General features: G+C 52.6%; 1 protein-coding gene across 2 annotated transcripts; it reads left to right on the top strand.

The window, feature by feature from the left end:
* Nucleotides 1-4,317: 4,317 nt before the first annotated feature.
* On the top strand, nt 4,318-7,405 carry FNDC4 (fibronectin type III domain containing 4). Of its 2 annotated transcripts, XM_045884305.3 has the most exons (7): nt 4,320-4,722; nt 4,900-5,044; nt 5,124-5,239; nt 5,467-5,671; nt 6,116-6,205; nt 6,510-6,634; nt 6,800-7,405. In XM_045884305.3, exons 2-7 carry the CDS (start codon nt 4,960-4,962, stop codon nt 6,833-6,835), a joined length of 657 nt encoding a protein of 218 aa, XP_045740261.1. In that variant the 5' UTR covers nt 4,320-4,722; nt 4,900-4,959; the 3' UTR covers nt 6,836-7,405. The 2 variants fall into 2 exon arrangements, with proteins under 2 accessions (XP_045740262.1, XP_045740261.1); XM_045884306.3 differs by lacking the exon at nt 6,510-6,634 and having other exon boundaries at nt 4,318-4,722.
* The last annotated feature ends 969 nt before the right edge of the window (nt 7,406-8,374 follow it).

Here is an 8,374-nt window from a genome sequence, read left to right as displayed (position 1 = left end):
ATACAACTGGATCTCAATTAGTGAGAGTAAAATCAAAATTCCTTGTGCAAACCCTTTCTGTTTTCTAGCACCCACTTCATCAATCTATTTTCCATGCTATTCTGTTCTGACCCCCTTCTTCCCTATAAAATGGATCCACCCAGCCTGTCTTTACACTCACAGAGAGTCCCACCAAAATGCCAATGACAATCACCCTCTTCTTCCCAGCAGCCACCTAGGAGAAGAGGGTGGGTGAGACAGTGCCACCAGGAGGATTCTAGGATACAAACCTTTGCGTGGGGATGTTAGGGTCAGGACTAGGGGAGGGAATGGGCTTTGGCTGGATGGGGGCTTTTGTGTCCTCATGGGAAGGAACAGACAGAGGTGTCTGGCTATCAGTGGAAAACACAGACCTTCTTCAGTTCCTCAATCCCGTGCAGGGCACTATCTTCTGTCCCCTCCCTAGATGCCACCACAGACCTAAGAAGACAGACTCAAGGTCAGTGGCACTGGTTTGGAAGCAGAAGCCTACGGTATACTAGGGCAGAGAAGAGAATGCTTTGAGAGAAGGGAATGAAGGGAAAGCTATCATTGACTGAACACCTACTATTTGCTAGACACCATGATAGATGCTCTATAGAGCTGAAAAACTCCAGTACCTTTAAGGCCAATCAGGTAACATGAGTATGTGGAGTGGGCCAAGTGCAAGGCAATAAGAAATGATGGGGACCAAAGTAAACTGGATACAATCTTCACCTGAAAGCTCTAAAATTACATTTCCAAAAAAACACTGTCCAGACCAAACAAAATATTCAAAGCCAACTTGTCTTACCTGTCACCCCTGCAATGAGGTAGGTGTAAAGGGGTTTCTGTCCTAGACCTTTCATCAGCTGGTTGAAGGAGACCTGTCAGGGGGGAAGGATATGAAGTAGTGATGATAGTGAAGGGAGCGATTATCTTGGATTTTGGACACCTAGAGTGTAGAAGCTTATAAGGATTCCCTCAGGCCAGCGCTTAAGCCAGTACTGCTTGGAATTTGGCACTTCAAATGCTACTTGCAGATGATGGACTGGGGGTGCATAGGATGTAGAGACACGGGCAGTAGACTGGTGGGGATCAGGTGGGTTCTGAAGATATGAGGGCTCCATGGTGAGATCTAGCTTTGGGAAGAGAGGGAGCCAGGCCTCGAGGGGGCCACCTAGGAACATAGCTATGATGAGCTTTATGGTCCTGAGGGTCACTCCGAGAAGGCAGAGGGAGGAAAATCAGGGATCAGGGTACTCACCGACATGAGAAATGCCATCCTGCCAGAGGTAACCCCTCCACTCAGCACCACCAGCGCCCCCTCAGGCTCCTGAGAAAGAAAAACTGCCTATGTCGCCAGGTCCTAGCTCAGGTTGGGGGAAGCATATTCTTTCTCTATCAGCAGCAGAAGAACAATTGGGGAGACTTCTTAACCCTTCTCTTACGACAAAAGGGAACAGAACATAGGTGGTATGGTGTCGCAGAAAGAATGAAACTTCAGTCTGACTCCCAGCTCTGGCTTAGCTACTTATTCAATCCTTACTTATTCCAGAAAGGACTGAGAGCAGCTTTGTCATCAACCAATCAATCAATAAAAAACAGTGCTACCCAGCAATTATTAGCTGGATATATTTGGGCAAGCTACCGTGATTATCCTTTGTTTTCCTATCTGAAAAAAAATGGAGACAATCACACCAATTTCACAGGTTTTTGCAAAGGTAATGAGTGTGAAAGCACAATGCCAGTTATAGAGTATGATGCAGATAATAGTTATTATAATTACTGTTGATTAATAAGATGACAATAAAGATCCCAGAGGGAGGACTGGGAGAAAGGAGGATGGAGATGGAGCAAAATCAGAAGTGGAGGCCAAGAAAAGAGAAAGGTGGAGGGAAGAGAAGTTCAGGAGGGGAGCAAATGGCAAGCCCGTACCTTCAGCACTTCCTGAACTTTGCCAGCCACTTGTACCATGCTGGTCAGAATCGATTCACTGTACAGTCGCTGTAGGCAACAGGCAGGAATCAGAAGCCATTTGGATTTGGGGCGGGGGGGGGTGTTAATGGTGGGGTGGAGGGGCTCTCAGGTCTCAAACATTAAGGACCATGGTCTGAGAGAGCAGAGGTTGAGGTACGGTTGGAGTCGGCATCTTTATTTTCAGTGTCCAGGGGATGGTCTGGGTCACCTGGTACGTGGGCATGACTTGCCCCTCCTCCTGGAAGATCTCAGCATCACATTGTCCCAGCAGTCAAACAATTTGCTCGGCATCTGCTTTGTCCAGGTCCTGGGTCAGTGGGTTTGACTTCTCTGTGATTGGCAGGGCTTCCTCATACCCAGACAACTAGAGGGAAGGGGGCACAAGGATACAGGCAGGAAGCCAAAGCCTCATTCACGCCTGCTGATCTGGAGGTGGGAGTGGCAGCGGGCACAAGGTTTGGACACACACACACACACACACACACCATCCAAGGATTTAGCCTGCACTTGGTACTCTGGGCCTAATAGGGGAAGAAGATCAGGAAGGAAGATGGGAAGGAGGGGAGGGAGAGTAGAAACCCAGGGTGAAGGGAAGTGCAGATGAGAAATAATTCTAGGAATCAGTGCAGAAGACCAACATGGAGAAGGGGGTCTTACTTCCCACTTGCCAGGCTCTGGGGTCTCAATCACATGTTGAAACCGTTTTGTGCCTGGCATGGTCACAGGCTGTGGACACCCTGTCGTACCTGCCTCCTCAGCCACACAAACCCTTCTGTCACGCTAACTCTGCTTCCAGCTGGCAGGGCCTTATCTGAGCCACAGTGATGATTAACCCAAGTACCCTGGCCTCTCTGTGCACCACTCCCTGACTACCTCTTCCTGCACCCTTTCCTGGTCAGTCGGTCACCAGCCCTCTGGTCAACCAGGGACGCTCCTGGGGTCCCTCTTTGCATGCATGCAGACTGCCCAGCCTCTGCTTTGCCCCTGAAGGGGAAAACCTGAGGTTCATTACTCTTAACTTTGGACACAATGACCTCTTCTCTGGAGGGCCTGGAGCCTGGAAGTGCAGGATAATACCCAGTCCCAAGACAGTGAGAATCCCTGAGCAAGTGCTCTGGGACCAGGATGCATCAGGAGGCCAGAGATCAGGGTCCTCAGGGACAGCAGAGGTCAGAGGACCTGGGCCATGGCTTGATCACATGCCCAGCCAGAACACACAGTCCTCCCTGCCCCTCTTGCTCCATTTCACTCTTTCATCTCAGAAGGAAGGCACCAGAAGCTTTGGAGCCCCAGGGGGGGCACATGCTGAACTGAATATTACAGGAAAAAGTGCCACAGAAATAGAAATGCTGCAATGAGAATTAGAAACCAAAGTATCTGCCCTAAATACAACATTAGCCAACATTTATTTACTGAACAATGCACTTTTCACATACGGTATCTCATTGGGTACATTAACACTCAGGAGACCATACTGACACCCTCATTTTTCAGATGGTGAAACTGAGGCTCAGAGAAGTTAGGTCACTGCTGAAGATCACACAGTTGACAGAATGGGGACTCAGACCCAGGTTGTTACTCCAGATCTCATGAAATAACTTAAGGATTTATGTTTGTTAAATGAGTGAAGTAACTAACAGATTGATGCAAATTAATGATAATCCCTCAGTCACATAGCGTCATAAGATTTATAAAGACATTCCCCAACATTGTCTCATTGGATCCTGCCAAAAGCCCTATGAGGTTCTGGACGCTCTGATTTTAGGAAACCTGACACTTAGATGACCAATTGCTCCACGCCAGGCAGTAAGTGGCAGAGCTAAGACAAGAACCATAGGTCGCTGCTCTTTAGATTTCCCCCATAAACCCAGCCGTCTTGATCGCTGTATCTCCAGCACTTCACATGCCCAGACACATAGGTGACGCTCAATAAATATTTAATAAATTAAAGAATGAATGAGAGCGAAGAGAATCAATATCAGATTATGAATGGGGAACAGATTTAAAAGCTGACGCAGTCTACAAGTAGGAGATTGCTAAAACAATTCTCTCCGCCGCTCTGTCCCCTCCCGCGGGGGTGGGGGGGTTGGAATTCCTCCTCCCAACTTGGCGAATTCCACCTGGGGAGGGGGGCCCTCCCAGGTGCCCGAGACCCTCGCACCTGCGCCTCTCCCCACGCCCCCGCAGGCTCCTTGGCCCGAGCCGGGATCAGAGGCAAGGGGACCCGGGAGGCCGCCAATGGGAGGGTCGTGGGAGGAGCCCCGGGAGAACCGGGTCGGGTCGGGGTGGGGGGGAGGGGGGAGGGGGATGACGGCGGCGAGAGCCCCAGCGGGGCGGGGCTGGCCGGCACGTCCCGGTCGGGCTGCGGCGGAGCGAGCCGGGCCAGCTCTGCAGAAGGCGGCGGCTGGCTGGCCGGGACGGTCACATCCCGCTGCAGGGGCCGGCGGAGCAGCCGCACTGCCTTCCGCACCGGGACTCAGGCCAGCGGCCAGGCCGCGCCGGCACCGCCCCCTGCTCAGGGACAGACTACGCGGCCCGTCCGAGCTCTGGGGGCCCCCGCAGCCCCGCGGCCCGCTCCCGCTACGCCTCCGCCTGCCCTCTGCCCGCAGCTCGGTTCCGCGCTGCCCGCCGCGCCGGGTCCGCGCCGGGATGGGGTAGGGGCAGCGCCACGGAGTCGGGCGATGGGCCGCCCTCTGGGCACCGTGCAGCCCCCCGAGGCCTGACCGACCGCGAGGACCGGCGGAGGTGGGTGTGGGCCGGGCAGAGCCGCCCGGGTGATGCGGAGGCGGGGAAGGCGTGGGGAGAAGGGGGGCTCCGGGGCTGCTGTGGGCGGTGGGGAGCCCGGGAGAGCTGCTGCCACCCGTGCGTTCTGGGCAGTCCTTGACCCCCACCCCCGCCCCCCACAACTCCTGCTACCTCCAGGAGCCCCGCCTGGATGTTAAGCGGAAGCCCCAGTGCCTCCCAGCGGACTCGGTGGGGACCATGGCTTCGCTGATGCCCCTCTCCCCATATTTAAGCCCCACGGTCCTCCTGCTGGTCAGTTGTGACCTGGGCTTTGTGCGAGCAGGTGAGTAAAGGGGTAGTGGGGTTAACCAGAGCTAGTCCGTGGATGGAACCTGTTAACCTGTTCACTCTGACACCCACAGACCGGCCTCCCTCTCCTGTAAATGTGACAGTCACTCACCTCAGAGCCAACTCGGCCACTGTGTCCTGGGACGTCCCAGAAGGCAACATCGTCATTGGCTACTCCATCTCCCAGCAAGTATGAATCACCCTTCTGCTCCCTCAACCTGTGTCCTTGGATCTCTGAACATTCCTTCAGTTACCCCCAGCCCAGACCTAAGCTCCCCTCCCAGTGGTGGGGAAATTTGGGAGCTGGTGTTCCCTGGCTCAAGCTGCCCTTTTTATCCTACTCCGTGGAGTGCTTGGAGGTTCAAGAGTCCTGGAACTGGTGTGAGACTGCCCTCCTGTCCCATCATCTCCCCACAGCGACAGAATGGCCCTGGGCAGCGTGTGATCCGGGAGGTGAACACCACCACGCGGGCCTGTGCCCTCTGGGGCCTGGCTGAAGACAGTGACTACACAGTGCAGGTCAGGAGCATCGGCCTTCGGGGAGAGAGCCCCCCAGGGCCTCGGGTGCACTTCCGAACTCTCAAGGGTTCTGACCGGCTACCCTCAAACAGCTCAAGCCCAGGTGAGGGTCTCAGCTATTCTCCACTCCCGAAAGCTTTGGATTCTCGGCCTTTTCACCTGGCCTTTAGCCTCTTGTTTACTTCTGCCAAACAAGCCACAGTCTAGCTCAGATGAATAAAAGGATGATTTAATCCATCATACTGCCAAGAAACGAAAGAAAAAGGTTGGCAGGGGACTGGGTATAAACAGGCTGATAATGAATCGTTTGGGAGAAGGGCTTTTAAGCTTCCTTTTACCCACCCTCAGTTCCCAGCTGCAGCAGCCTGCGTGAATACTCACCAGCAGCCTTCCTGCTTTTTGGTCTCTAACTACCCGTCCACCAACAGCTTCCTAGAGAGGGTCTACCAGGGGCAACCCTGGCCCCAGACTCTCCATCCTTACCTGTCTGCATAGAAGAGCTTTGTGGCCGTTCCCCATAACCTGGAGTCTATCTCCTCCTTCTCAGGTGACATCACAGTGGAGGGTCTGGATGGAGAGCGACCACTGCAGACGGGGGAAGTGGTCATCATTGTGGTGGTGTTGCTCATGTGGGCCGGTGAGTGAGCAGCTGGATGGGGGACCGAGGATTGGGGGAGCGGGGCTCAGTGAAGGTGGGAGATGGTGAAGGTTGTCGGGAGAAAAGGCAGGGAGGGAAGTGGAGCAGGGAGATGCTTAGTGGAGTGGGGTGAGCAGAAGTTTGAGGAGAGGAAGGTTAAGAGGGTGGTGCTCACACATGAACACCAGGAATTCAAGGGTTTTCTTCTCAGATTCTCTAGAAACTGTGTGGGTATCTCACTGCCCTTCAAGGCTGTGAGTGGGGAAGTCAAGATCAAGGCGCAGATTGTATTGTTGTGTTTCAGCTGTAATTGGGCTATTCTGCCGTCAGTATGATATCATCAAGGACAACGACTCCAACAACAACCCCAAGGAGAAGGGGAAGGGGCCAGAACAGAGTCCTCAGGGAAGGCCGGTGGGGACAAGACAGGTGATGTGGGGCCAGTGAGGGAGGGAATGGTGATTTTGCTTCTAGGAGCAGTCAGGGAAGGGGAGAAGGCCAAAGAGGGGCAGGAAATGAGGGAAAATGGATATTTGGGATGGAGGAGGCTCTTACCTTCCTGAAATTAGAGACTCAAGCCATTTTCTTTTGCAGAAAAAGTCATCATCCATCAACACCATCGATGTATGAGTGAAGAAACAGAACCAGAAAACAGATGCACTAACACCCTGGGGATGGGGATAGGGTCAGGGAGCGCCTCAGATGGTATCTGCTCAGGACTGAAGGATCCCACAGTCTCCTAGAGGGTAATGACACTCCCACAATCTCAGGCCTGGTACCCGTCCTCTTTCCACTGTGAGCGGGGCCAGAAGGTAGGTCTCTTAGGGTCTGTGCCCCTGGACCTGGGGAATGGCTATCAGATGGGATATGTCCTTCCATCCCCCAGGTCCAGGGGAGAGTCACTTGTTCAACCGTATCCCACTAGGTCTCAAATGGGGCCCCCATTCCACCTGCATCAGGACTCTTGGCATCCCCAGCTGCCCCCACATCTTGCCTCTGGGTCTCAGAGAGGGGTGTTTCTTTGGCTACTTCCCCTCCCCCCAGCAATTAAAAGGAATTGTCTGGGTCTGGAGGCACTGCACTACTCCAATGTCTTCCATGGAGCCTCAGGTGCTCCCCCTCTCACCTGGTAGCCCCTCCAGCTGCTGGTGATCTCACCCCTTGGACATTTTTCCAATAAAGGTTCTTGGACAAACTGAAGCTGACTGTATGGTATACTGTATAGTATGCTGAAGACATTTCCCCACTGTCTCTCCCCTGACAACAAGGGCCTCTCACACCACCACCAACTCAACAGGAGCACTCTCATTATTTTAAGGTGTTTGTTTTGATTCTCTAGCCTGGAATGGGTGGGGAGAGGCCAGAAATGAGTGTAGAAAACTGGAGCCCTAGTTCCTTTTGTTTTGTTCAGTGAGAAAGGGGCGAAAGAAAAGAAGGGGGGATATAAATTCCCCTGCAGCAGTGGAAACGAAGATTATACCACATGAGAGGGGCCAGTAACCTTTTTATGTTCACTGCCCACATTGACACCCAAGCTCTTCACCATTTATTTCTCTGACTCCTCCATCAACCTTGAGTTAATTTCCAGAAAAGGACTGAACAGTGTCTTGGGACAAATGCAAGAGCAGCTACACTAATGGATCCTTCAGTGCCATGTGCTCCTATCCTGTGCATTCCCATACCTAGTCTTCCCTGCCCTCGCTTTTCCTTTTGTCTCTGTCTGTCTCTGTCTCTGTTCATTAGGTCAAAGCCAATAATAACTGTAAGGTGTAAATGAATTTATATTCACTCTCTGCCACTATATCCAGAGGAGGATTATGGAAATAAAACTGAGGGGTTGGAACTCCCCTGTCAAAAGACTTATACTTTGGGCTCTGGGGCTACTTGTTTCCTGTGAAAATAGAGGCTTTCCTCTACTCTTTCCTAAATTCCAAGGCGGGGGGTGTGATGGTGCCAGTGAGAGAAATACCTGTTGACGTTTGCAACCACTGTGGGGGAAAAGCTGTAGAACCCAGACTGTGTCTGGACAGCATATGCTACACTTTCTGGAGAATTATAGGTCTTCTCAACTTCGGATCTTTCCAGAGGAGGTGCATGAATAACTCTCCTTTTCTCCATCTCAGTCTCTCTGGTATGTTACAAGAATTTAGACCAATAATTCTGAAAGGG

The sequence above is a fragment of the Mirounga angustirostris genome, unplaced genomic scaffold, assembly GCF_029215605.1.
Source record: "Mirounga angustirostris isolate CCGP_5_RB_7025 unplaced genomic scaffold, mMirAng1.0.hap1 SCAF_10, whole genome shotgun sequence".
NCBI lineage: Eukaryota > Metazoa > Chordata > Mammalia > Carnivora > Phocidae > Mirounga > Mirounga angustirostris.
Note: the sequence above shows the minus strand (reverse complement) of the source record. Positions and strands in the feature narration are given on the sequence as shown.

What these genes read in the sequence shown, in the direction of transcription:
- FNDC4 (XM_045884305.3), top strand. Translation starts at nt 4,960, where the DNA reads ATGGCTTCGCTGATGCCCCTCTCCCCATATTTAAGCCCCACGGTCCTC. An exon ending in GGTGTTGCTCATGTGGGCCG is followed by an intron (nt 6,206 to 6,509) that starts GTGAGTGAGCAG and finishes GTTGTGTTTCAG; the next exon opens with CTGTAATTGGGCTATTCTGC. An exon ending in GGCCGGTGGGGACAAGACAG is followed by an intron (nt 6,635 to 6,799) that starts GTGATGTGGGGC and finishes TTTCTTTTGCAG; the next exon opens with AAAAAGTCATCATCCATCAA.